The 26,810-nt window shown below is 56.0% G+C and overlaps 3 protein-coding genes across 4 annotated transcripts; all 3 read left to right on the top strand.

Annotated features, from left to right (window-relative positions):
- Positions 1-585: 585 nt before the first annotated feature.
- On the top strand, positions 586-7,619 carry LOC139803783 (BPI fold-containing family B member 3-like). 2 transcript variants are annotated; one of them, XM_071760277.1, is made up of 17 exons: positions 586-683; positions 1,169-1,280; positions 1,573-1,707; positions 1,768-2,584; positions 2,901-3,005; positions 3,107-3,229; positions 3,591-3,654; positions 4,006-4,066; positions 4,462-4,541; positions 5,206-5,364; positions 5,529-5,582; positions 5,658-5,828; positions 6,203-6,270; positions 6,635-6,677; positions 6,864-6,927; positions 7,045-7,121; positions 7,325-7,619. In XM_071760277.1, the coding sequence occupies exons 1-17, from the start codon at positions 606-608 to the stop codon at positions 7,397-7,399; spliced, it is 2,286 nt and encodes a 761-aa protein (XP_071616378.1). In that variant the 5' UTR covers positions 586-605; the 3' UTR covers positions 7,400-7,619. The 2 variants fall into 2 exon arrangements, with proteins under 2 accessions (XP_071616378.1, XP_071616377.1); XM_071760276.1 differs by having other exon boundaries at positions 1,573-2,584.
- Positions 7,620-8,953: 1,334 nt separating this feature from the next.
- BPIFB4 (BPI fold containing family B member 4) lies at positions 8,954-13,341 on the top strand. Its single transcript, XM_071760136.1, is given in 14 exon segments — positions 8,954-9,023; positions 9,263-9,412; positions 9,659-9,790; positions 10,012-10,198; positions 10,386-10,395; positions 10,578-10,679; positions 10,846-10,906; positions 11,295-11,350; positions 11,724-11,951; positions 12,116-12,169; positions 12,619-12,693; positions 12,695-12,793; positions 12,927-12,996; positions 13,121-13,341. Coding segments are annotated over 14 exon segments (1,368 nt in total). The 3' UTR covers positions 13,195-13,341.
- Positions 13,342-13,715: 374 nt separating this feature from the next.
- Positions 13,716-20,898, top strand: LOC139803787 (BPI fold-containing family B member 4-like). The gene is made up of 12 exons (XM_071760294.1): positions 13,716-14,006; positions 15,603-15,726; positions 15,989-16,117; positions 16,211-16,526; positions 16,651-16,755; positions 17,245-17,391; positions 17,856-17,919; positions 18,455-18,515; positions 19,066-19,154; positions 19,276-19,318; positions 19,790-19,844; positions 19,993-20,898. The coding sequence occupies exons 2-11, from the start codon at positions 15,603-15,605 to the stop codon at positions 19,819-19,821; spliced, it is 1,110 nt and encodes a 369-aa protein (XP_071616395.1). The 5' UTR covers positions 13,716-14,006; the 3' UTR covers positions 19,822-19,844; positions 19,993-20,898.
- The last annotated feature ends 5,912 nt before the right edge of the window (positions 20,899-26,810 follow it).

Below are 26,810 nucleotides of genomic sequence, written 5' to 3'. Positions count from 1 at the left end.
CAGGTCACTGACCAGGCACCATTGCCTTTGGGAAGTGTTGTTGTCTGTAGGCAGGTTGGGATGGGAGCACTGGGCACGTCCTGCTGGCCTGGCTGGTGAACATCTGACTCTGGTACCATCTCCACAGTCTGTGCTTGCACTGAGAAAGGTGCTGCCTGGTCCTTCCTTCATTTATCACCCATGACATGTGCCATGTCCCAGCTGCAGGGGTGAGATGCTCTGTGCTGCAGCACCAAAAGCTGTTGAGGTACCTACCAGGGAGGGGCAAGTGTTTTTATATATTTCAGCCAAAACCCCAATTTTACTTGAAAAAAAATAAATATAGTTGGTGAAGGCATGACTTCTCAGCCATGGCCAGAGCTTGACACCAAAGACTGATGTCCCAAAGTGGGAAGCAGAGTCCAGGCTGGCACCCAGAGCTGGCTGGGTCTGACGCCCCACCTATGGGTCGTTGCTCAATGATTTACCCAACTCCTGACATCTCCAGGGAAATATTTGCAGTGGGAGTCACCAGAAAGAAGACATTGTTTGTTTTGCTCCCCACCAATTATTCTGGGTGTCTTGGGTGACATCGCTCACCTCTTTCCTGCTGTCAGGCTCTATAAATGGGATACTCCATGCAGGTCATCTCCAGAAGACAGGGACGTCGCTGGAGAGACCCTTCTGCTCCAGAGCTTGGTCAGGTGAGAGCAAAATGCTTCCTTAGAGATCTCTTTCTTCTTCTGCAAACCTGAATGCTTCCCAAAGGAGAGTCCTTAGGGCTTGTTTAGGAGTGTTGTCTTTTTAACTGGAATTGTTATCCTGATGGAGCCTGCCTGCCAGGCTCTGACCACTCCAATGTGTGGTGCATTTCACGGTGAGTTTCTCGAGCACAGACACGCATTTGTTATATTTGCAGTCCTTGAAGAAGAAAGGGTATTTCATGGTTTTCATAGGCCATTGTCACTCCAATTATTGCTGGTATAACTCTGTTATCTGAGGTAGATTTTTACCTAGGGTGAATTAGCCCTCTCACACTTGCTTGATCCCTTTCTGATGTGCAGTTGACATTTAAATGGATTTGGATTTTTACACTTTGGAGCAATGAAATTCATTATGGTCTTTAAAGAAATGTTACTTCAGGGTGCAGGTGTCCCAGGTTTGCATTGATGGTCATCACTTTCCACAGCCACTAGGAGCAGAGATGGCTTCCTCCTGGGCTCTCCTCCTCCTCTGCAGCCACCTGGCCCTTTCACAGGGACGTGGAATCGTGGTCTCAGTTTCCAAAACTGAGGTAGATGGTAAGTGCATGGAAAAGAAGGTATTTCTCTTTTGTTTTTTGAGACCAGTTCTGCTATTTCTCTCTGTTGACCATGCTCAGAAAATCAGAAGCTGGTCCAGATCTGCCAGCAACAGTGTCAATGCTGATAATTTGCATTTATAAAGCACTCAGGAAATGGTACCTCAGCTACTTCACAGTGGCTGGTGCCACCACCCCTCTGCTGGAGGGAAAGGAAGGACCAGGCTGAGACAGCAAGGTTTGTGTGCTGAGCCCACACAGCTCACAGTCACCCTGCATCTTTTTTTTTTCAGGTTTTAGAGAGTCACAAGTCAGACGTGACCAGCAGAAGGTTCCAGCTGGTGGAGCTCTGGTTGGTAATCTCCTCAAAAAAAATGGTCCTCTTGGTGGTCTCCTTGGCAGAGGTGGTGTCGTTGGTGGTCTCCTTGGCAAAGATGGTGCTGTTGGAAGTCTCCTTGGCAAAGATGGTGCTGTTGGAAGTCTCCTAGGCAAAGATGGTGCTGTTGGCAGTCTCTTAGGCAAAGATGGTGCTGTTGGCAGTCTCCTTGGAAAAGATGGTGTCGTTGGTGGTCTCCTAGGCAAAGATGGTGTCGTTGGTGGTCTCCTTGGCAAAGATGGTGCTGTTGGCAGTCTCCTGGGCAAAGATGGTGCTGTTGGCAGTCTCTTAGGCAAAGATGGTGCTGTTGGCAGTCTCCTTGGAAAAGATGGTGTCGTTGGTGGTCTCCTTGGCAAAGATGGTGTCGTTGGTGGTCTCCTTGGCAAAGATGGTGCTGTTGGCAGTCTCCTGGGCAAAGATGGTGCTGTTGGAAGTCTCCTAGGCAAAGATGGTGTCGTTGGTGGTCTCCTTGGCAAAGATGGTGCTGTTGGCAACCTCCTGGGTCAAGATGGTCTCCTTGGTGGTCTTCTTGGAGGAAACGGTGCTGTTGGCAACCTCCTTGGTCAAGATGGTCTCCTTGGTGGTCTTCTTGGAGGAAACGGTGCTGTTGGCAACCTCCTTGGTCAAGATGGTCTCCTTGGTGGTCTTCTTGGAGGAAACGGTGCTGTTGGCAACCTCCTTGGTCAAGATGGTCTCCTTGGTGGTGTCCTTGACAGAGATGGTGTCCTGGGTGGTGTCCTTGGCAAAGATGGCATCCTTGACGGTCTCCTTGGCAAAGATGGCATCCTTGATGGTCTCCTTGGCAAAGATGGTCTTGTTGATGGTCTCCTTGATGCTGTCCTTGAACTTCTCATTGGCGAAAATGGTATTCTTGGTAAAAATGGTCTTGTTGGCAGCCTCCTTGGTGGAAACAACGGTGATGACACAGGGTGAGTGAGAGTGGGAGACGGGTGCCCTTGGCCAGCCCTCGGTTTGTCTGGGTCACCCAGGGGAAAGGAGGCTCTGAACACACAGGGCCCCCTCTGCCCCCTGCAGCAGGTCCATACAAGAGGGTTCAGCTGCTGGGAGGTGCCTGCCAGGGGAGGGTGTCCTGGTGCCATGAGCTGCTCCTGGGTGGGAGGGACCCTGCAGGCTCAGTGTGGAAAGGACCCTGAGGACCTCTGCAACCACAGTGCTGGGGGGCAAGGGGATGGAGATTCTCCGTACCAGTGTGCTACTTATTGCCCCCTTCTTTCCCCATTCCAGGCTGAGAATCCTCAACAACACCCTTCCCAAGGTCACCCTGCGCTCCCTGCCTGGCTTTGGCCATGAGGTGGGCTTCAAGACCCAGCTGCTGGTAGAGGTCACCAGGTATGGCATGTCCACTGGGACAGGGCTCGGGGTCACCAGCTCTTTGGAAAGGGGATGGTGACACATGTCCTGAGCCTTGGGCTGTGTTTGTCCCCGTGCAGCGCATTGGGCAGGGACCTCTGCGTGCAGGTGGATGCAGATGTTACCATGCAGGTCCAGGACAATCTGGGGACTCGCCAGAACACTCAGGACTGCCAGACTGACAGCATAAACATCCGTGTGAGGTCAGCATCTGTGTGAGCAGGGTGCTGGTGCCCAGCACGTGGTCCCCATGGCAGTGCCACCCCTTGGTGCTGGTGGCCATGGAAGGCAGAACTTGTGTGCCTGGTGCCTGGAAGGCTGAACCTGGCTGCTGGCCCCGGGGGGAAACCACTGAGCTTCCCTTTGAAATCTGGGCCCCAGCAGAAATGTTCGTGGGTTGTGCTGGGAGCACTGGGCTGGGTTCAGGGACTTGGTTTGGATGAAATGTTGGCACTGAAGCACAGCTCTGGGCAGTGCAAGAGAGGCACTTTCCCTCGGGCCAAGTGCAGGTATTTTCCAGCCATTAATTTATGACCCTTTAAGCTCTGTTTTCCCATTATCCAGACCCAATGTGGCCCTCCTGGATCAGCCTCTGAAACGCCTCCTGAGCGAGTCCCTGCGTGAGGTGGTGAGTGGGCAGAGCCACGGGCACGGATGCCACGGGGCTGGGCAGGCAGTGCGGGGGCTGGGGGGGCGGTGCGGGAGCAGTCCGGGTTGTGCCCGTGGCTGTTTGCACAGCTGCGGGCTCAGAGGGACGCCCGGCCGGGCCTCCCCGTGCCGGCACCAGGACCTCGGTGTCACCGTCCCCGTGAGCCGGTGCCTGAGCCCCGGGGGGCAGCAGTGAGGAGGGGAACCCCCCGGCTGCCCACCCGTGCTGCGGGAACGGGGCGTCCTCCCAGCACGCGGGTTCGCAGGTCCTGGCAATGCCGCCCGAGGGGTGAGGGTCCAGGGCACTGAGCCCCCTCCTCTGCCTCCCCAGGGCTGCAACATCCTCAGCGCCGGGCTGCGTGTGCTCAGCTCCCTGCTCGGCTCCAGGGCCTGTAAGTGCTCACACCCTCCTCCTCCTCCCCCTCCTCCCCCTCCCACGGGTGACCCCCTACTCTGGGGGGGGTTTGTTGTTTTTTCACACGGGGTAAGTACAATTGTTGAACCACCCCCCGGGACCGGGACTCCCCGCTCCAGCGCCGCGTTCCACTTCCCTGCCCAGAGCAGCCGCGCGGTTTTTCCAGCCAAAAAGACACTTCAGGAACTGTTGCTTCTAGAAACAACATTTTTGTTGCAAAATGGTGCTTTCCAGCGGCTTGTCCAGTTGGGAATGCTGGGAGCAAGAGCTGCTGTTGATTCCGATATCTCTGGGAACCACGGAACCGGGGAGCATCCCCTCATCCTGGCTGCAGTTCTGTGACTTTTTCCCTTTCCCTCCCTGTGTCTGCAGCTGTGCTCCCACTCCGGGCCCTGGGGGATGTGCCGCCCTTCTCCATCCTCAGCCAAGATGCCATCCAGATGGAGCTGAACGTGAGTGCCACCACCTGGACCAGGGCTGGGGGTTCAGCCCCACAGGGATGCTCTTGATGGGAAGGTCCTGTAATTCCAGCTGGCTTTGGGAAAGCTCCGGTTGGAAGGTCCAGATGAGTGTGCTCTGGCCACATCCATGTTAATGCCACCACTGGGTCTCTGCTTTTTTGGTTTTTTACCTGCTAATCCTTGAGGGTAGCACGAGCCAGACTGGCTCAGCACTGCTTGATTAAGCACAGTTGTCTCAAGCTCATCCTTGTTGATCAGAAGTTCCTCACTCCCAGGGGAGCAGAGCTGATGGGTCACAAGCAGGTGCTGTTTATAAGTGCTCTGCAGAAGTTTGGTGGGTGATCAATAGGGACCATTATCAGGCCAAAACCAGACCTGAAGGTGCTGAGCCCCTGGCCCAGGCTGACCCCAGAAGCTGTGGCTGCCCCGTCCCTGGCAGCGTCCAAGGTTGGATGGGGCTTGGAGCACCCTGGGCTGTGGGAGAGGTCCCTGCCCATGGCAGGGGTGGCACTGGGGGGGCTTTAAGGTCCCTCCAGCCCAAATCCTTCCAGACTACTCTATTTCCATTCTATTGGGACCCAGGGATGGGCAGGGTACCCCATGTACCCTTAGCTCCCTGAGCCCACCCAGCCCCCCTCTGCTCTGTCCCCTGCAGCTCCTGGGCAGGGACTCCCCTGCACGTGGACCACTGGCCACCGCCCGCCTGCTGCTGGCCACCGGCTGCCCCGCCCGGCTGAGCCTCCCCCGGGGTGTCCTGGATGTCCTCCTGGGGCAGGCAGCCTCAGCCTTCGACGTCAGCATCACCAGCACCATGGTGGGTCACCACGCTTCCCTCTGGGGCCGGGGGAAAATCCTGGTTTTCTTGTGTGACCCAGGGGTGGTCACTGCCCTGTTCTGTGTTTGTTGGTGGGGTGCGGCCAAGCCCAGCGTGGGCTTCCCACATCCCCCCAGCCCCCAACACCACTGCTGTTCCCGCAGGTCCCCAGGGGTGTCTCGCTGTCCACAGAAGCCATCCTGCCACTCGTCCCCCAGGTCAGACCCCTCCCCACCCCACCACCCATCCCAGCCATGCAGACCCCCCTGCCCTGACCCCCCCTGTCCCTGCAGCTCGCCAGGGTCCTCCCAGCATCCCTGCCCCTGGAGCTGCGTGTGCAGGTGGCTGATGAGCCAGTGGTGACCGTGAGGGGACAAAAAGCCACCACCACCCTCAAGGCCACCATCGATGTCACCCTTCCCACTGTGGCATCCTCCCAGAAGCTCCTCTTCTCCATCGACACGGTGAGTGGGGTCCTGGGAGATGAGACCCCCGAACCAGGGTGAGGGCTGGGTCTGGCTGTTGTCTGGCACCCCCTCAGCTTCTCCTGCCCTCAGCCCTTCAGAACTTTTCTTCAGAATTTAGCACAGCTTTGGAGCAGTGGTGCCCAGCCCTTAGAAAGTGCTCACAACCAAGTGCAAGTGCAATGTTTAAGTAATAATGCAAAATAAAGACAGGAGAGAGCTCCATAACACCATCCATCAGAAGAATGTGATTTCTAGGCACAGACACTTGATTTTTCTCAGAATGGGTTATTTACAAGTACTCAGGCTTTTCTTTTCAGTCTTGAGAGCTGCACAGGGAAATAACCTTGTGTCTTCCCTTGTTCCAATTCCAGGACATCATGCTGAACATCATCCCATCAATCTCTGATGGCAAACTCCAGTTGTCCCTGGAGCTGGACAGGTAGAGCTGAGCTCTGTGGGGCTGTGGGCAGGGAGGGAGCTCCATGGGGAGGGGGCTCAGATGGGAAAGCTCTGGGGCCAGGCAAGAGGGGGCTGGTGGCATCACCGGGGGGTGTGACACAGACATGGGAGACATGGAAAGGGTGCCTGGGGCTTCCCTGTCACCCCCCAGCCTCAGCCCCAGACCAAGGACGTGTCCAAAGCCATGAGAGAGCTCTACAAAAATTTCTCTGCTTTCCAAAGCTTGTATCTTTGTGTGGCTGAGACAAATTCCAGACCATTCAAGGCTCTGAGCAGCTTTTGGGAAGCTATCAAGGGGCTGCACCAGATGGACCCCAACCCTGCTTTGTTTTTCTCTTTTGTAGCATCAACCTGACACGGGCACCCCGGGGACTCGACCCTCACAGTGTAAGTGATGTCCATGGGGAAGGAGACCCAAAATCCTGCTTCTCCTTCAGCCTTCTCATCTCCTCCTTGCTCAGCCCTGCCCCATCCCAGTGCCCCGTGGCAGTGACTCTGGGATGTGCACACCAGTGTTTTCATCCCAGTAACTCACTGTTCTTCAGCCATTAACACGTGTCCCCTTCCTCTCAGGTCTCCTCACTTGCAGATTGGATCCAGAGGGTTCTCAGAGCCTCCTACATCCCCACTGTGAATGGTACAGCCAGGCTCCACATTCCCTCTTCCCTCAAACTTATCTGGATTTGGGGTTCCCCTTTCCCTTACTGCCTGTGCTCAGTTCCCCCATGACACAGAACTTCTCTTCCTTTTGCAGACTCCTTGAGCCTCTCAGTCTCTCTGCCCAACATCCTCAACACCAACCTGGGGAGCATCGAGCTGGAAATCACTGAGGTAAGGATGGCATTTCCCAGGTGGTCACCTGGGGACCCCCAAACCCCCATGGTCAGCCCCATTCCCCCATTCCCCATGGGCTGTCCCTGCTCTCCAGCACTCCCTCTGCCCGTGTGAGTCCACGGGGAAACCTCCCTGGGGCCAGGGGGAAGCTGGTGAGGCTCAGACTGTGAAAACCTTGGGGTTTGTGCTGCCTCTTCCAGGCAGACAGCTTTCCTGACCAGGGTTCTCTGGAAGAGTACTGCCCGGGAGGTCCCTTGTCCCAGCTCACCCTCTGAGCCCCCCAGCCCTGCTCCTCTCTGCTGCCTCCGTGTCCCCTGCAGCTCTGTCCTGCTGTCACTGTGGCCCCAGGGGACAGGCAGCCACCCACAGGGACCAGGAGAGCTGCTGGGGGTTCTGTGGCCACTCTTACCCCCCCGTCGTGGGGAAGCCCAGCTCTTTCTTGGCATTAATGGTTGCTCTTGTGTCACCCTTTCAATAAAATCCTTTACTGCTTCAGCATTTCTCTCTCTGAATATTTATTTGGTATGAGGCTGCCAGCACCCATCTGTCCCCACTGTGCCCCACACAGAGCCAGGGTGGCTGCACCCATAGTGAGCAGCTGGTACCTTACAGAAAGTGTTTGTGAAGCTCAGGTGTGGGCACAGGAGCTCCTGGCAGTGTCCCCAGGGGAGCATGGCCATGCTGGGACAGGGCTGGGTACAGAGCCAGGCACAGAGCTGAGGTGCCCCCCCAGGATCACATCTCCCCCTTGCATAAGGCTGCACAGCACACCTCATCCCAGAGGGGTATCAAGTGTTGAGGACAGCAGGACAAAGGTGTCCTTGTGCCCTGGTGCTAGCAGGGAGCAGCGTGTCCACCCCAGAGGGGCTCTCCTGAGCCTGCAGAAACATCCCCCACCAGGAAGGGACTGGCGGCTGCGGGATGGGTGGGGAGATCCTCAGGAACCGTGTCCTGGGTTGGACATTAAAGGAGACAGAAATCTCCAGGTGCTTTTCTGGAGCCTCCCCATGTGCTCCCCAGAACTGGAGAAGTTACCCCAGGATGGCAGTGGGTGTGGGACAGCTGAGCACTGATGTGTGTCTGGAATCAGCTGAGTTTCTAGCAGGGCTCTTGGGGTCAGCAGCAGCTCCGCCCCAGAGTCTCGGGTTCCAGCTGGGAACAGCCCTGCCTGATAATGGGGCATCCTATCAGCTGTTGCTCAACACCCTTCCCTGTTTTATAAATCTTTATTGATCTTGGAATACATGAAAACCACAAATGCAGTGTTACACCCTCCATCCCCTGGCCCAGCTTTTGCAGTTCGGGCATCCTCCTATTTTTCCTCATCTGCTTCAGTACATAAACACCACTGCTCCTGGCCCTGAGCCTCCCTGCCTCTGGAGGACTGAAAATCAAAGCCAGGCCTGGAAATTCGGGATAAGACCAGGTAAATATGGTCAAAATAGTGGGTAGAGGGTGTTGTGAGCCTGGGAGGGCAGAGCCACCATTTCACCTATGGGTGATAGAAGGGGAAAAACCCAGGAATGGCAGAAATGCAGGTGAGTGATTCCAGTTTGTATTTAGTGACCAGCCTGAAAAATCAGAAAGGAAAATTGCTGTAGTCCACCCAAACGCCTTCTCCAAAGAAAAATCCCACATTCCTTTGATGCAAAATTAGGCTTTTTGTGTTGCCATATCCTCTGAAGGCTGCCACTGGTACTGGTATTGTTACGAGGGTAGGAGATGCTGGGTTAGGAGGCAAGGCTGAGGTGTCCCAGGTGTGAGCTGCAGCAGTAACTCCCTGCCCCTGCCTCCTCTGAGAAACCACTTCAGACCCTGAGCTTCAAACCATGTCAGGGCGACCAGGGGTGGAAAGGAACGGGTTGGCCAGGGTGTCCACCCGTGGGAACAAGCAAACAGGTGCTGGGCTGTGCAGGAGGTGGCTTGGAAAGTCCCTGCAGATGTGCACAGGGCCACCACCACCCCACGTCTGTTCGGATTTATTTGCCAAATGTGGCTCTAACCTGGGAAGAGTTTTGGTTCCCCTAGAGCTCAGGCTCTGTATTCACTGAAAAATATTCCCCCAGAAATCTCCAATTCCCCATCACCTCCAGGGGTCTCCAGCTTGTTCCCATTCTTTTCCTGTTCTCCTCCCTCAGGTCCTGCCAGCACCCACAGCTCTCTGGGCAGAGCAGAAGACACCATGTCCCCCACCCTGGGCATGGCTCTGGTGTGTGCCCTGCTGACCCCAGCACTGGGCCAGCCAAAAGATGCTGTGCTCAGGCTGAGCCAGAGTGTCCTGGGTGATGGTGAGTCCCTCATCCTCCCCCGAGTGGGACCCTGGAGCCAACGGGGGCATCCGTGGGGGTTGCACCGTGGTACTGCCACAGCCCCATCAGCCAGGGGACACCTCAAGCCATGTTTGAGGAGCACAAGGTGCAGGCAGGGGCTGGCAGCTGCCCCCCAGTTCCTGCTGGAAGGCTGTGGGGGTGGCCAGGGGCAGCTCTGATGGTGGGTGATGGTTTAGCTCTGATGGTGGGTGATGTTACTTCCAGCCCTCACAGGCTCTCTCAGACAAGGCAACACCCTGCAAGGTGCCCTCAGAGAAGTGCCACTTGGCAGTGGACATCCTGGCACAGGTGGAACTGGAGACCTGTTGGGTGGCCTGGGAGGAGGTCTCATTGGTGGTGGTGGTGGTGGTCTGCTTGGTGGTCTCACTGGGGGTTTGCTGGGTGGTGGAGGGCTGCTGGGGGGTCTGCTAGGGGGAGGGGGCAATGCTGGCAGTGGCCTGCTGGGTGGAGGGGGTGGTGAAGGCACTTACAGGAGAGGACCCAGAAACCCTCCCAGAGGCTCAGTGGCAGCTGGTGGTGATGTCCTGGGGGTGGCATCCCCACGGGGGTCTCTGGAGGAGTGCTGGGACAAGGAGGTCTGCTGGGTGATGGAGGAACCCTCGGCACAGCTGGGACCCTCGGTGGCCCTGGTGGCCTTCTTGGCAGAGGAGGACTACTGGACAATGCAGGGCTGCTGGGAGGAGGTGGCCTGCTCAGCATCCTGGGGGAAGGAGGCTTGCTCAGCACCATCCAGGGGCTCACGGGGTAAGGATGGCACCGGGTGGGCTCTGTGCAGGGGGGAACCTGAGGGCTGGGCCAGGGGAGCGGTGCTGAGGCTGCCGGGGATGCTCAGGCTGATGGAGCTGATGCCTGGAACGTCCACCGGGTTTGCAGCCAGCCTCGGGCTCCCCCTGGGAAGTTGAAGGAGTGGTTGGAAAGTTTCTGCCCGTAGAGGGTGCACGGTACCTGCAGCAGCCCCAGCAGGAAGTAACAAACTTCCCCCTGGACACTTCGGGATGCAAATTCCACTCACCTCATGCAAAACCCAAGCCCAGAGGATGAACTTTGCTGCCCCCCAGCTCTGTGCTCTGCACTGCTCACAGGAATTGTTTAACAAGAACCATTTACTCTGCATCAGGTTTAGGTTTGTTTTTTTTTTCATGGTGCTCCTTTATTTTTCCACAGCCTAATTCCAGTTATGGATAACTTATTGGCAAGTGTCCTGAACAGACTTCTTCCTAACCTGGTAAGTTAGGAAAAAAAAATCTCCCCCGTGCGAAGGAGCAGTGAGTGTGTAAAGCAGAGTGCAGCTCCCATGGGTGCTGTCCCGTGGCTGCTGGTGTCCCCACACCCACTGGTGTGGGACTGGTGGGTCTGAACGTGGTTCCTCCCCCCCCTCCTGACTCTTGCAGCTCTGCCCCGTGGTTGATGTCACCCTGGGACTCCTCAGCGACCAACTGGGCCTTGTCAATTGTAAGTCCTGGATGGGTCCCCTGGTTTGCCCCTCCTGTCACCTTCCCTGTGGCTGCGTGTGACACTTTCCTGGGTGGGAAGAGCAAACTGAACCCCGGGTCTGCCCCATGCCAGGACCGGGTCCCCTGGTAGCTCCTAACCCAGACCCTCTGTCCCCAGGCAGCACCCTAATGTGGGCAGAAGGACCCCTGGGTGCACTGATGGGGTCCCTGGGCTGTCCCCTCTTTGCAGCAGTGTCCCCCCCACTGCTCTCTGGGGAAAGGACATCTCCTGTGGCACCCACTCAGCACGGGGGCTGCAGCCCTGGGCTCTCCTGGGGGGGAGGGGGCTGTGGGGGCTTGCACCCCGACCCAGCAGGGCAGGGCTGACCCCCTCCCTCTGCCCCCAGTTCTGGTGCCCCTGGGTGTGCTGGGCAGCATCCAGTACAGCGTGTCCAGCCTGCCAGTGTCCAGCGTGTCCAGTTCCTGGAGCTGGACCTGAACGTGAGTCCTGTGCCCTGAGCCCTGTGTCCCGTGTCCCTTGTCCCCTCCCTCCAGCATGGGCAGGGCTTGGGCTGTTTCACCCGTGCTCCCTGAGGTCTCCTTGGGCCAGGGCACCTGAGAGGGCTCCGAGGGGGCTGTGCAAAGGTGGGGGAGGTCACGGCTGGGTGCCTCCTGCTCCTGCTGCCGTCACAGGAGAGCTCAGGGGGGTTTGGCTGTCACCAACTCCTGGAGAAGGAAATGCCACGGGCACTGACCCATCGAGGTCCTGCATGCGGAGGTTTCACACTGCAGAAACATGAAGTTAACCGTAAAGGCAAATATTGCAAACTTTTTAGCTTGTGCTTTCCTCCCCTGGTGACTCCAGGGTGACTGTTGTTGGGCGAGTGGCAGGAGGGCTGGTGGATTTCCCCCTGGGGAAGCCAGAAGCTGTCCCCATGCCACCCCTGTCCCCCATGCTGGACACCACCTCCTCCCAGCTGGGCCTCTCGGTCAACTTCCTCAGCTCGGTGCTCTCTGTCCTGCAGGAGGAGGGGGTCCTGGACATGGACATCTCCAGTGGCACAGTGAGCGTGGGCTGGGGGCCGGGCAGGTCCCCCCGTGCTCTGCCTTGCTTGAGCACCTCTGTGGCTCTGACATCTTAGGGGAAAAACATGAGCACAGGACCATGTGGGAGCAGATTCTGCTGAACCCCTCAACACGTGCAGCATTTTTCTCCTCTCTCTCACAGTTTCTGGAGCTCCCACCACTAACAATCTCTACACTTGGAGCCCTGGTTCCTCTGGTGAGTCCTGGGTCCCCCTCCAGCCCCAAATGACTTGGTATAAGAAGCAGCTCCAGGAGGCTGTGGTCCTCCCTGCCCCTTCCTCCTCGGGGTCACCATCCCAGCTCCATGGAGGTGAATGAGCTCTGACTTAGTTCCCAGACTAGAAACAGTGGCAGACCAGAGCCCAGGGTTGTCCCCCTGTCCTCAGCAGCTCTCTTGGGTCCCAGACAAGCCTTGCAGCTGCCCCCTTTGCCTGGATGATTGACCTGTGCCCCCCCAGCCATAACCAGATGTTCCTGGTGGGGCTCAGGGCACCCGGGGGAGCTGAAGCACAACCACTTGCTGGGCTGGAGCAATCCAGGCTGGGAGCAGCCCCAGGAGCAGCTCTGGAGCAGGCATCCTGCCCATGGCCCCAGCACCACCTGTGCTCCTGCCAGCAGAACCTTCCCCCCTTTGGGTTCTGGCAGGTTCTCCAGGCATACCCCAAGACACGTGAGCTGCTGCTGAGAATCTCAGTCCCTGAAGCACCCATGGTGAGTGACCTTAAAGAAAAACAAAGGTGTGATCCAGCTGACAGCTACAGAAGAGGTGATGGTGATCCACCCAGATGACGTCCAGAGCTCTCTCTGCCTTCTGAATATCGTATGTCTGAGGGAACAACCCGTGCAGAAATTCCCCCCCTGATTCCCCCTCCCCACACAGCCAGCACAGGGGGGGCAGATGGCACCCAGGGTGACATGGCTGGGCAAGGGCTGCAGGAGCCATCCCTGCCCAGACCTCTCTCTTTACCTCCTTGCTGGCCCAGTTCTCAATTGAGGACAACAAACTGAAGATTGGTGTCAGCCTGGAGAAGTAGGAGCCTGAGGGGTGGCCAGGGACATGGGACCTCCTGGGCTGTGTGATGATGAGGGGAGGGATAGGACTGGGTCAGGAGAGCAACTGCCTGGGTTTTACTCACCTCTGCTTCCTCCTGCAAGGCTGATCCCTCCTTGGTGTCTTCATCCATCGGGGGTTTTGATGTAAGAGCACGAGCACCCTTGTGAGCCCCATTGCAGATAGCAAAGTGCTGGCAGATAATGGCTCAGGAGCACCAAGGGCCCCTTCTGGTGTGACAGTTGTGTCATGGCTTTGGTAGCAGGTCCCCGATGCTGCCTTCCTGCCAGCCATGAGCAGTAAGGGACCTTCCAGCCCTGCTCTGTGTGTGCCAGGCTGTGCTGCTGCTGCTGGAAGGAGCAGGGGCTGGGTGGGGAGGGGGTGTCCTGGGTGGTGAACCCCCACATCCCAGCCAGGCCCCCAAAGCCCCTCCACGGGTGTCACCCCAGGGCAGGAGCAGAGAGTCCCAGGACAGAACCCCCTGAGTCCTGGTGCTGGTGGCAGAAGGGGTTTGCATGGGGGCCACACAGGGCTCTGGTGACCACCCCCGTGCTGGGGACCCTCAGCAGGGGATGGGGGTGCTGGGGGGTGTTGGGGGTGCTGGGTGCCAGCATCCCCCTGCTCTGAGGGCCCTGAGCAGCCAGAGCCACCTCTGCCACAGCCCCTGTGGTGGCCACGCTGGGACACGTGCAAGGAGCTGCCCCCAGGTGTGGGGGGACCCTCAGCCCCACCACAGCTGTCAGGAGGGGACAGGAGGGGACAGTCCCGGAGGAGCCAGGTGGCACTGTGCCCCAGCAGAGCTGCGGGCTCGGGGGTGCTGCTGGCCCCGGTCCAGCCTGGCTACGTGAGCATCGTGGGGCATGCGGGGAGGAACGGGTCCGGGTGGGTCCTGCCCCGGCTCTGCTGCTGCCCACAGCCCGCGGCTATAAGAACCTCCCCGGCAGCGGCCCGGGCAGCGCCGGGACACAGCAAAGGGCTCCAGGTAAGTGGCACTGAGGGACCGTGGCTACTGAGCCTCCTGCTCCCCTTAGCCCACCTGCAGCACAGGGTACCTCGGCTTTAAGAGCAAGAATTTTAATGACGTTTCCCTTTGATTTCTGTAGCAGCACTTAATCATTTATGAAAATTAATTTTTAAAGCCAGTAGAGATCTTGCCTGTCGAATTCCACTTTTGTTTTGTTGCTGTTGAGTTTGTTGTAATGATGAAGCCAGCAGAAAGAATTGGTTCGTGGGTTTTTTTCTTCATGACCTTGGTGACCAGAATTCGAGATGATTTTCAGTTTTTCAGGGCTCATCCCAGCCTGTACAAAACAAGAGTTTCTCTGCAAAGCCAGACATGCTGTTTGTGTGTCCAGAGTGCTCAGTTTGCTGAGATGTGTGTGAGGTGCCAGCCCTGTAGATACTGAGAATAACTGCAGAGAGTCCTCTGCTTTCTCAGGTATTCTCTCTAAGAGGGAATCTTCTGAGAGGCCTGAAAACCATCCTGGCAGCTGTTTGCAATGCTGCACACGTCCTGCAGAGCCCCTCCAACAAATCCCACTGATTTTATTTGACACAATTTTCAATGGCACTGCTCTGGCTGCTATCTTTCTCTCCTGTTCGATAACCACAGCTCCAGGAGCTGTGCATCATTACATGCTGATCAAAGGGAAAATGTAAAAGACGGTCTTGTGAATTAAAGTCTAATTTAATTGTGCCATGAACTGTCATAGAAGGATTTTTTTTTTTTTTTAAAGTATCTGGAACAGATAAAGAAGTTGTGCAGCCTGACCTAAATAAGGTTGTTTCTCAGTGCTGAACCTGAACCATATGCTTTTTTTGTCAGAAGAGCCAAGCCCAGGGGTCTGCCCCCAGAGCAGGGGGTCCCTGAACCTGGCAGCTTCAGCAGGCACCTCGCTCATTCCTCCCTTTGCATGAACAAACCCAGCTGATGGGAACAGGAGGTCCTTGAAGCTGCTCTCTCTAGACTAGAGGCAGATCAAAGACAAGGGAAACAGACTCTTCTCATAGCCCCGATGGAGCAAGCTGAGAAAAACAAACAACCAACCCAGGGAGAAGTGAGCCTGGGTTTGGCTGCACTTGGAATTTGGTAATAAGGTGTTCTTCATGTCCAGGAGGCCACAGCTCCGAGACAAACTTCTTTATCCAGCTGTGCCCCTTTGAGGGTTCTTCTTTCAGGGCCATTTAGGAGCAGCTGGAAGCCGTCCATCTCACTTGGTGCAAGGTCCTCCTGCCTCACCTCCATCCCTCTTGCTCTCTTTAGGTGTTTTCTCCTCCCAAGCTTCCCTGCAGTGTCACCACTGCTCTGCAGCTGTGGGGACAGCAGGGACTCTGGAGGAGCCCATCCCTGGGCTGCAGTCTCTCCCTGATGACTAATGACTTTCTGGTTGGAAAAAAGGTGCTGTGGGTCAGGGCTGGTCCCCTGGGGCTGGGGGACAGTGCCTGGGGTCTACATGTCCACAGGGCACCTGACCCCTGGGTGGCAGATGTGAAGGATGGAGAGCTGGATGGGTGCCCAGGCTGCTGATTCCCTGGGGATGGGGTTGGTGCTTGGGCTGATGTCGGTCTCTCTCTGCAGATGCTGGGACCTGAGATGCTGCTTTTCTGGATCCTCATCCTCCAAGGGGGTTTTCTGCTCCCCTCCCAGGGCCTCCCCATCCTGAACAGTATCCCTGGGCTGAGCCCACCACAATCCCAAAAGGGTGAGCTCAGAATTTTTCCATGTTTTGTGTTGTGACACAGGTGGCCATGTGCCTGCCCAGCCCCAGGGTGTCCTCTGCCCACCAGGGACCTGCCTCCTGCAGGTCAGCTCCACAGGGAACCCAGCTTTGCACAGGGATGTTCAGGGGTTCCCATGAGACCTCAGGAGCAGATCAGCCTAACACAGCTGACCCAGCCTCTCGTGTCAGTGAAATTTTTCCAGCAGTGGAAGGCTGGGTGGTAAGTGGGACTTCCTTGGTGCAGGTCTGCTTGGTGGGCTTCTTGGTGGAGCTGAACTGCTTGGGAATGGCCTCCTTGGCAGAGGAAGTACAGGTGGACAACAAAGTGGAGGTGAGAGAAGCAGATCTGGGATCCTTGGCACAGGCCTCCCAGGTGAGGAAGATTTACTTGGTATGAGGAGGGGTGGGAGAGGGGGAAGTCTTAGCCATGAAAACCAGAAGAGTGCTGGAGGTCTGGCTGTTGCAGGACAGACCAGCATCAGTGGTCTGCTTGGCACTGACACCCCCATCCTTGGCAATGGGGGTCTCCTCAGCAATGACCTCCTGAGCAATAACAACCTGCTTGGAGGGAAAGGTCTGCTTGGCACGGGAGTCAGCAGCGTGCAGAGCCTTGGCAATGGACTCCTCAGCAATGGGCTCCTCAACAATGACCTCCTGGGCAATAACAACCTTCTTGGAGACAATGGTCTGCTTGGCACGGGAAATCTCCTAGGCAATGGAAGTCTACTTGGCCTTGGTGGTCTGGTGGATGGAGGAGTCCTTGGCAAGTCACCCTTTGCCTGGTGAGTTGGAGCAGAAGCCCAGTGGTGGTGGTGGTGTGGGGTGACAATCATCATCCAGAGGAAGAGTTTCCCTGGAGGGGTGCTCCTGGGGACCAGATCCATCTCAAGGTGGGTGTTCTTCCAGGTTGAAGGTGCTGAACATTGAGAACCTCCAAATGTCATGGAAGATCCTTCACGGGGGTGAGCTCGTGCTGAACCTGTACTCAAAGCTGGTGCTGCAGTTCCCAGGGTGAGCAGGGCTGGTGGTGAGAGAGCAGAGTGAGACCATGGGGGTCTGAGGGTGCTGGGAAGGACAGGATGTTCTTGGGTGCTGGAGAAATGTCCCCAGATGCTGAGAAGGAGGCTGGTGAGGGAAGATCTCTGCTGTGCTGCTGCCTCTCCCTGGGGATGCTTCCTGCTGTCCTTCCTCCAAAGGTCTGACCCCTGTCTGGTGGCTGTCTGGGTACCTCCTCTGGACAAGGTACTGGAAGCAAGGTGCCAAGGAGGGTCTATGCTCCATCACCTTGATTTGTCCTTTCTCCCCCTGGAGTCAGATGTGTCCTAGAAACCCCTTGGTGCCTGTTTGCACACTGGGATTCCAGGGATGGGGCCAGGAGCCTGATGGAAGCCCTGGGACTGAAGTGTTGTCCCAGCCAAGCCCAAGCTCAGCCACAGGCACTGCTCTCCCGTGCTGTTTTGGCCTTCTCCAAGCCACACCAATTCCTTGCTTACTTTTTAGGGTTTTTCAATTTCTGAGCGGTTCCTCAATAGAAACCAACCTCACATCCCACATCAGACTGACCCAGGACACCCCTGGAGACCTCAGATTGGAGGTGAAGGATTGCAAGAAGCTCCTGGGCAACTTCAACGTCAACATGAGGAAGGGGTGAGCCACATCCCAGGCTCCTGACACCTCCCAGCACCTCCTGAGCACCCCAGATCCCTCCTGAACCCAGCAGTTATCCAGCCCTGGGCAGCCCATGGGGTTTTTTTTCTCATAGAAAAGCCACTTAAAAATTAAAAAAAAAAATCAGCAAGGGGCTGGGATATGGGGTGTGCAGAGGGCACAGGGCAGGACTGGCTGTGGGGCAGCTCTTTGCAATGGGGCAGCAAAGTTGCATCCCAAACCTGGGCACAGTCAGCTGCTTAGGAGCAGGAAACAAAGTTGGGAGCACCCAGAATTCCTGCCTGGGGGAGCTGTGGGTCTGCAGCACCCCGGGACATGGAGATGGGGCAGAAAGGGGGCTCCTCCTCGGGGGTCCTCCCCAGGGCTCCCACCAGAGGTGCTCAGGTTTGTCCTGCCCTGCTGATGGTTTTCTGTTGGTTTTTTGGGTTTTTTCCCCTTTCCAGCCTCCTCACCAACCTGGTGAGCGGGATACTGAACTCTTCACTTCAGACCCTCGTTCCTGCCCTGGTGAGTGCCTGAAAGTCCTCTGCTGTGTAAGCTTCCCCATAATTGCAATTAGAGCTCTTGCCCTAATTGCCCTGCAGACTTCCATATGCACACACCTATATATTTATGTACATGCACAGGCACACACATCCCCTAAGTGAATTCTGCAGACTCCCTTGATCTCTCTTGCAGTCAGGATTTATTTGTTAGCAGTAATTCAAATTCCATCATGCAATGTTACGGGATAATTTGTAACCAATTGCTTTCTGAATCGCCTCCCGGTACCGCGGGGAGGGGTGGGAAGCAGGAGTGACAGCCTCACTTAGGAAAAAAAGGGCTTGTTAGAAAAATCTTTCATTCTGCTCAATCAAACCGGTGCCATTTTAGAAGGCAGCTGAACAGTTCACGTTGCTCTTTTCCCATGGAGGAAACGATGCTCTAGGAGCTGATTGTTCCATCTGGGTGTCCAGCCTGGGAAACTCAAGCACTGTCAGGGAAAGGTGCTGCAGCACCCAAAATGTTCTCACCAAGGTTCTGCCTCTTGTTATCATTGCAGCTTTGCCCCGTAGTGAATATCTGGGTCAGCGCCATCAATCTTAAGCTGCAGTTCCTCAACGGTGAGTTGTTAACTCTTCTACGTTGATTTTTAGAGCCACAATGAAGCTTTGCCCTTGTTCCCCTCCCCACGGGCAGTGTGTGTCCCCCTGGGAGAGCTGGAGGCAGAGCAGCCCCTGGGGAAGGTGCCGTGGGTGGCCCAGCCCTGGGCCAGCAGAGCCCTGATGGTCTCAGGGGGTTTGTCTGGGACCCCCGGCTGCCTCTCCCCAGCTGCAGTCACAGAATCGTTTAACCACAGAATTGTTTTGGTTGGAAAAGACTTTTAAATCAATTACCAAGTCCAACCATTAACCTAACTCCTGCCTAGATGCAACTGCTGCTTCACTCCACGCAGCTTTGTGCCCTGTTACCCCACACATTTCCCACACAATGAGGCCTGGACAGAATCTCCAAGTCAGTTGGATCTGAATCCCAGGAGCTCGGAGCCTCGTAGGAGGGATGGGAATCGTTCCTGACCTTCAGGGGGGCTGGGGGCTATTCCTGCCCTGGGGATGTGGCCGGGTAGCATGTTCTAGGATGGTTCCAGTCCTGACTGAGTCCCCTTCTCCTCAGTCGTCTCCTTCGGGCTCCTGGGGAAACTCCAATCCGCCCTCTCCAAGCTGCCGGTGGCCTCCGGGCACTTCGTGGAGCTGGATCTGCAGGTTCGGTTCCGGCCCGGCCCTGCCCCCCGCGCTGCGCTCTCTGCAGCCTCGTCCTTTAACACCTCCTTGGGTTGTTATTTGTTGGTTTTTTTTTTTTTTTTTTTTTTTTTGTTTTTTGCAGAATTCCCCGTTCCCGAGCGTCTTCATCGATTGGCTCCTGCAGAGTAAGTCCGTCCCAGATGCCACCACGGGCATCCCCATGGCCAGAGGGTGCAGCCAACCCCAGGGGGTGCTGGTGCATCTCAGGGTGGTCCCAGAGAGCCCCCCCAAGCTGGGACAGCGGTTCTGTCGTGGTCCCTGTCCCTGGGGGATGTCCGGGTAGGTTTGTCCCCAGCAGCAGCCCAGGGGTGAGGCAGAGCCCTGCGCAGCCCCGGGAAAGCCACTTCACCCCTCGTAAAAGGATTTCATAATATTTACCCAGTAGCAGCAACGGTCCCCAGGATGCTGTGAGGATTAATTAATATTTGCAGAGGTGACTGGGGGAGCTCGCAGCTCCATGTGGCTGCAAAGCTGAGGGCTGGAGGAGGGCGGGAGGAGCTGGGAATCCTCCCAGCCTCCCTGCAAGTGAACTCTGGGTACTGGATCGGACCCGCGGGGAGGTTCAGAGCACACTGACCCGTGTCCCTCTCCCCCAGCCACAGGCCTGGATCCCGGGACCGTGCCCTAGGCGTGGGGTGGCAGCGCCGTGGGGTAAGGACAATGCGGTGGGACGGGACAGTGCCTGGGCTGGGCTGGAGGAGCCCGCCGGGACCCGCCCGGATCCTTGGTCACAGGAGGTGACAGGGAGCACCGGGATGATGCTCTGAGCACAAAAAACTCAGCTCTGGCATCCCCCCAGGTGCCCCCGTGGGCAATTCCCACCGAGGAGGAGGAGGAGGAGGGAAGGGAGGAAGATGACTCGATGACCAGAAAATAGACATCAAAATGGAGAAACCCAGCCCAGAAAATGCACGAATTCTGTGTTACATTTCAGCCTTGCCAGACTTGGGGGTCTCTGCCCAGCCCAAGGTCAGCTGTGCTGATGGTTAACTGTTCCATGGTTAACTGGTTAGCTGTGACAATGGTTATCTGTGTCCATGGTTAGCTGTGCCTCTGGTTAGCTGTGTCTCTGGTTAGCTGTGCCTCTAGTTATCTGTGGCTATGGTTATCTGTGCCTCTGGTTAGCTGTGGCTATGGTTATCTGTGCCTCTGGTTAGCTGTGCCTCTGGTTATCTGTGCTGGTGGTGCAGAGGACACTGGAGCCAGAGGCAGGAGCCTCAGGTCATGCCCTTGTGCCATCCTGACTGTCACTGCCATTAGCCAGGTAATTTTTGGACACAGAGGAGACTTTCCTGGTGCTGAACAAAGACATCCTGGATGTAGTCCCATCCCATGGGAATTCTGTGAGCTGGCACCAACCACACAAAATTCCCAAGAAGGGAAGAGAGAACAGGGACAAACGCTGATGAAATGTAAAGGCTTTGTCTCTGCTCTCCTCCTGCTGATTAGTTGGCCATTTCAAAGGGAAATTTTGTTGTTTCCATTGAGTTCACACTGTTAAAGGCTGGCACAAATGGCCTGCAGTCTAATCCCAGCATGTACTTAGCTGGTTTGTTCCCCAACAGTTATGCTTTGAACTGATCAGAGTAAATGCCCTCCTGTCTTGTGATCTCCAAGTGGATTTGGATGTGCTGCATTGTGGCTGAGGTGGATTCACATCCCTTCTGTTGCTCTTCACAATAAAAAGGTTTTTTCTTCCTCTGCATTCAGCACGTGATTTGGTTTCTTTGCAAACTGCAGAAGGATTTTAGCATTTGCAAGGGTTTTGTTATTTATCTCTCCTATCAGATACAGGAGGAACTCACATGTGAAGAATATTTAGTAGAGTCTGTGGAAAGGTGGGGACCCACGGTGAGCTGTGGCCCCAAAGCCAAACCAGGGCTGTGCCTCCCTGGCAGTTTCAAGTAGCTACAGAAACACGGTCAGTGGGAGAAATAAATATTCCCCTCATTTGTATTTATGCAGATTTATTCTGCCCTTGTCCCTGAGCTGCTGGTTCCTTTATTCTCTGTTCCTGCTCTGTGCTTGTTGCCAGTGAGCTGGGAGTTGTTTGACATGAACAAACACATCCCTGGTGCCCTGCTGGGGCAGCTCCCAGGATGGGGCCAGGACCCCTGTCAGGGTGGGTGGTGATGGCTGAGGAGCTCCCAGGTGCAGGGGGAGCTTGATCCCAGCTGTTGGGTTTTGCTGCATCAAAACGTGTCCTGGCTGGGCCAGAGCCCCTTGCAGAATGGCTGCACGGGGAGAGCTGCCAGGGCCAGCACCAGCACCACATCCCCCTGGTGTCCCCGTGCCAGTGGGCTCTTTCCCTCCCCCGTGTGCCAGGGTGGGTGACCCTGGCACAGCTCAGACCCCTGCCAGGGGACCAGCGTGGTTTTCCATGCAGGATTTCCCCAGACAGTGCCCAGGGGTGTCCCTGGCCCACCGGTGGTCCCCGTGGTGGTGGGGACATGTGGCCCACAGGGGTGTCACCAGTTCCTGCTCCCATCCCACTTCTGTTTGCACAGCAGCACAATGGGAGGTCAGGGACTGCTGGGCCAGGGCTTACTTCGGCCCAAGGGAGGGTGAAACCAAAGCCCTGAAGGCAAAGAGCAAGAGCTCTGGGCAGCTCTGCCTCCTCCTGCTGCTTCTGTAACCCCCTTGTGGGACAGGAGCAGCCAGCGGGACCCCAGCCTCAACCAGGACTTTCCACCCAATATAGGGAGGAACAAAGCCATAGGAGGGTGGAGAGAAACCCATCATCTAGGGAGGGGCACTCGAGGGAGGGAGGATGAGCACCGAGGTCTCCCCCAGTACCAGGGGTTTTGTCCTGTGGTGCTGCAGCATCTTCCTGCTGCCAGCAGGTACTGCTGCTCCTGCAGGCCTGTGCCCTGCTCTCTTCTGAGCAGGGACTGGGGAAAGGACTCTCAGCAACTGTGAGATGGAGTCTTGATCAAGAAATAATGGGGAGAATCTGTTCTTAAAATGTCTGAGTATGTTCAATTTTTTCTTTTTTTTTTTTTAAGAGGAACTGTTTGCTGAGCTGCCTGCTGTTTGTTCTGGGGGCTTCAAAGAAAACTTCACGTAATTAAATACCTGAAGGATGACAATAAACAAACAAAAAAAGAAGAAACAGGTTAAAAGAGGAGGCTGAATAACCCAAAGGAAATGGAGTATCTTGTTTAGGCTCAGGAGCCCTGCATAAACCTGCCCTAAAGTGAATCTTGTTCCTGTTTCTGTGCCTCAGCCATTACCCTCAGCATCTTCATGGATGCAGAAAGCAGGGAGGACAATTCTGTCTGGCTTCTCATTTTCACAGCAGTGCTCTGAATATTAATCAGCCCCAGCCCAGCACTGTAGGAACTGCTGCACACTGCCAGGGCTTGCTGCCTCATTTTTCAGGGAGGCAGCAGCAGGGGCTGTGCCAGTCCCTCTGTGCCCGGTCCTTGCAGGGAGCAGGAGTGTCCCCAAAGTGCCCATCGGGCTGGTGTCACCCCAGGGTTCCCTTTCAAGGCCCTGGGCACCTTTTTCCTCCTTATTAGTGTGAGAAGCAGGGAAATGAGCTTCATCTTCTCGTTAATCCTCTCCCCGTGTGGCTGCCCCAGCCCCACACCTCCCAGTCCTGGAAATGAAGCCTAGGTAATGCATTTTCTTGCTTTTGAGGAGATTTGGGGGTTTTCCACATCGATGGGCTTTGCTATTGACACCACTGGAGCCACAGTGGGAAAATCCCTCCAGGCAAAGGCACTCAGCCCGACTGGCAGCCCCATGGCAGCAGCTCCTGCCAACCCCACTGCTGGGGATGGTGGCTCCCACCCCGCAGGAATGGAGACCTCCTTGGAATAATGTGTAACAATTCCCTTTCTCTTCCAGTTTCCTAGAGGAAGTGTTTGCTAAGAAGGATGGGTACCTGCCAGGCCCATGGAGCACACCCCAATACACCCGGTGTGGGGCTGACTCTGGGCTCCCCTGGGCAGGGCAGCAGCTGAATCCACCCTCTGCTTTTCCCTGGTGGAAAACAGCTCCCGAATTCCCCCCTCAGCAGTGTGAAAGAGAAGCTGTGGCAGCTCCCACACAGTAAATGGTTGGGGGGCAGAGGGAGCCTGGGGGGGTCTGTGTGAAGCAGGGGAGGTCTGGGCTCTGTGCTGCTCCAGTCCATGCAGTCACAGCTCAGAGAACCCAATCTCCCAGTGGGGGCTGCTTGGCTCTCTGAAATTCTGACATTTCAGGCAAAATGTTGTTTTGAATCCTACTTTGCTGTTTGATCTTGTGAGTTCTCCAGGCAAAGCATCACCAAGGCTGATAACCTCCATGCTGAACACTGGATGGGGGGTGTTGAGCTCTGCTCAGCCTCTGCTCCCCTGGTTTGCTGCTGCTCCAGCTCCCCCCACATGCCGGAGCCATCCTGCCCCTCCCTGCCCCTGCTCGGGTCATGTTCCCACAGCAGACATGTCCTGACACACCGTGGGTCCCCAGGGCACGACCCTGACCAGATTTCTGACTGGGGAGGAGGACTTGTCCGGGAAAGAAGGGTTGTGAAGCACTTTCAGTGCTGGGGCTATTGCCCAAGGGCTGGAGCTGCTGCCGGGCAGGCAGGGGCACACGGAGCCTCCCCTGTGCCAGGGGACACAGAATGTCACGCTTGCTTTTTATCCCATTCAGAGCCCAACACAGCTGTCCAAACGAATTGCACCACCTCTGCCTCAAGAGAGGCATTTTAATTACTCTATTGACTCACGGGCTTGGGAGCATCCAGCGTGGCAGAGCTCAGCCTGGGATTAGGGGGATGCGGGGACAGAGCCCATCACCTTGCCCCCACCAGCCCATCACCCTCCCCAGCACACACATCTGAACACTTCCCAGCCCCGATCTGTGCCTGACTGTTAAATAACTCAGCCAGCAGAGGAAAAAAATACTTGAGAAAAAAAATATCTGGGAGCCGCTAATGAAAACCATCAGAAAATAGATATCAAGTAATGACACCATGATGAGAGCTTATTAATAGGAAAGTCTAAAGATAAAACTAATTTAAACCTGATGAGACAGGACATCTCATCTTCAGAAGAACAAGGAGTCAATAGCTAGCTGTCAGTGAAGGAAATAAATTGCTCCCAAGGGAGGAGGAAAAGCCACAGGACTCCCAAGCCCCAGGGAGCAGCAGTTTGTGTGACAGCTGAGGGGCTGCAGGAGCCCCCAGATCCCCACCCCAGGCAGCTCCAGAAGAGGTGAAGTGCAGCCCCAGCTGACTGCAGGACTGGAAGCCAACTGATGGTCTTTATTCTGCATCAAACCCCGAAGTGTTTTGTAGGTAAGTGCAGAGGTAGAGTCAGCAACAGTGATGAGCAGGCAGCAAAGGAAACCCCTGTGGCCCCCCCAGCAGTGCTGGTGGGGGATGGAGGAGGAGGAGGCCGGGGGGAAGGGCTGCCAAGTGTGTGCAGGCTGAGTGCTAAAGTGAAACCCCCCGAGAAAAGGGCAGGAGAGGCTCCTCCTCTGGGCACAGCCCCTCCTGCCACCGCCTGCAGAGCCCCTGACCTGCAGCCAACTGCTCACAAACTGCCGGCAGGGAAAGGGTCAATCTCCCCCTCAGGCTTCCTTGGCATCTGGAGGGACACCAGACTGACTGGAGTGAAACCAGATTGGCTGGAGGGAAACCAGATTGGCTGGAGGGAAACCAGATTGGCTGGAGTGAAACCAGACTGGAGCCCCCGGGGGGCTCTGGGGAGGGATGTGACACCACAGGCAGAACCCAACTGCTCAGCCCCAGCTCCTGGGGAGCCCTGGGGAAGGGAGCAGGGCTGGGGGTGAGGGGGGGCTGCATGGGGTCTGCTTTGAGGTTGTCCTTAGGCCAAAAATCAGCAGCAACCAGCAGAGGAGCCGTGGCTGCCATCTGAGCCAGCCCTGAGCACTGCAGTCCCTCTCCAGGGCTGTGCAGGGGGGTCTGCAGAACACCCAGGTTCTTGCTCTCCATGAGTGACCTTTCCACCACGTGAAGCTGTTTGTGTGCCCGTGTCCAACACACCCAGCACACGCTGCCAGCAGAAGAGGAAAGGGTGCTGACTGCCTGTTGTGAAATCCTGGTGTTGAGAGGCAGCACGGCTGCTGCTTCAGAGTAAATGTCACCCCAGGGCTTGAGGTTTGTGCCTGGAAAACTGAGCTGCCAAATGCCAAAGCACCAAATCAGGTGTTTGCACAGGGGTGTAACTGGACGGGCAGAGACAAAAAAGGGTTTGTCTGATCTGCAGAGGGGCCCTGGGACAACTTTCTGGGAAGGAGGAAGCTGCTGGAGAGGTGAGGCTGGGCCAGGCTCTGCTCACCCCAACAGGACTGACTGAGCCCTCAGGGTGCTGGTGGAACCACATCCCAGCATGTTCCCATAAATCCTGAGGTTTCCCAGGGGTGTGAGGAGCTGGAGGGACCCCGTGCCATGGGGCTGAGCACTGGTGCTGCCATGATTTGTGCTGTGAGTTGCTGAGTGACACCAAGATCTACTCAACACTTACCTACAAGCCCAGCCCCATCTTGTCACAGACCAGGAGGGACCTGGTTAGGTCAGTGGGGTGTGAAGGAGCACAGGCCAAGAGCTCTGCAGAAGGAAAAGGTATAAATGATTGTGGGAGATTTAAAAGCCTGTGGGGTTCAGGAGTCTCATCCCTGCTCAGACTGGGAAAAAAGAAAACCTTGCAAGAATGAGCGTAAGGCAGAATGGGCACAAGACAGAAGTTCACCTTCCCTGAGAGCAGAACTCAGGGAGCAAAGCTGACAAGTGATACAGAAACCACATCCCACTTCTAGCCCCTGAGAAAAAAAAGCATTCCTGCTTTCAGACAGAGCCAAATGGAGCTCAGCCTCCAAGGTCACTGTCAGTGCTCCCTGATGGATGCTTCAGAGCCTCCAAACCTCAGCTTCATTCCTGAGCCCTATAAAAACTAAGGAGGCAAGGCAAATGCTAAGTGCTATGGCTCCCTGGGGAGTCTGTGCAGTGAGCATTATCACCTCTCATCACAGTGGAAAACTCAGCTCTCCTCCTCTTAGTCTCTTGCTCCTAAAATACTGACTGTAAACCCACCCCAGGGGGCTCAGAGCTGCCAGGCACCCCCCCTGCTCAGATGGGGTGGGTCAGGGAAAAGGTGGCACCGTCCCTTCCCAGGGGTGCTGGCTTGGGCCACAGTTCTGAAATGCACAGGAAAAGGGGAGTGCAAGAGGCACTGCAGGGAAGTTCAATCTGGGCTACAAGTCAGCTCCAGTGCCTGTCCCTCCTGAGGGATGATGCTTGTACATCCTGCTCCTCCCTGGGCCATTTCAAACCACTCAGCTCCTTGCTGTCTCTTCCTTAAATCCCCAGGGTCAAAGGCAAAGGCTGACACTCCCTGGTGTGTGAATTTGGGCCCCAGACACTTCCTCATTTGGGGGCAGCACTGTGTATTGGACAGCACCTCAGGACCCAGCCAGAGCAGTGCTGATCCTGCAGATTCCCTTCTGTGAGAATCAGCTCTGAAATAATAAGCAAAAGGTATTTATTTCTTAAACTAAGGCCTCATGAATATTCAGTGAACCGTGCTGCTTTCAAAGAGATACAATTATATCCCAGAAAGAGCTGAGTAAGAGAGAAGTCTTTCTAGTGAAACCCTTTCATGCTTG

This window comes from Heliangelus exortis, chromosome 16, assembly GCF_036169615.1.
Source record: "Heliangelus exortis chromosome 16, bHelExo1.hap1, whole genome shotgun sequence".
NCBI lineage: Eukaryota > Metazoa > Chordata > Aves > Apodiformes > Trochilidae > Heliangelus > Heliangelus exortis.
Note: the sequence above shows the minus strand (reverse complement) of the source record. Positions and strands in the feature narration are given on the sequence as shown.

Bases quoted from the DNA above. Each gene is read 5' to 3' on its own strand.
- LOC139803783 (XM_071760276.1), top strand. From the start codon at position 606: ATGGGATACTCCATGCAGGTCATCTCCAGAAGACAGGGACGTCGCTGG. The intron at 5,365-5,528 runs GTGGGTCACCAC...CTGTTCCCGCAG, and splicing joins TCAGCATCACCAGCACCATG to GTCCCCAGGGGTGTCTCGCT. The intron at 6,678-6,863 runs GTAAGTGATGTC...CCTTCCTCTCAG, and splicing joins GGGGACTCGACCCTCACAGT to GTCTCCTCACTTGCAGATTG.
- LOC139803787 (XM_071760294.1), top strand. From the start codon at position 15,603: ATGCTGGGACCTGAGATGCTGCTTTTCTGGATCCTCATCCTCCAAGGG. The intron at 17,392-17,855 runs GTGAGCCACATC...TCCCCTTTCCAG, and splicing joins AACGTCAACATGAGGAAGGG to CCTCCTCACCAACCTGGTGA. The intron at 17,920-18,454 runs GTGAGTGCCTGA...TTATCATTGCAG, and splicing joins AGACCCTCGTTCCTGCCCTG to CTTTGCCCCGTAGTGAATAT.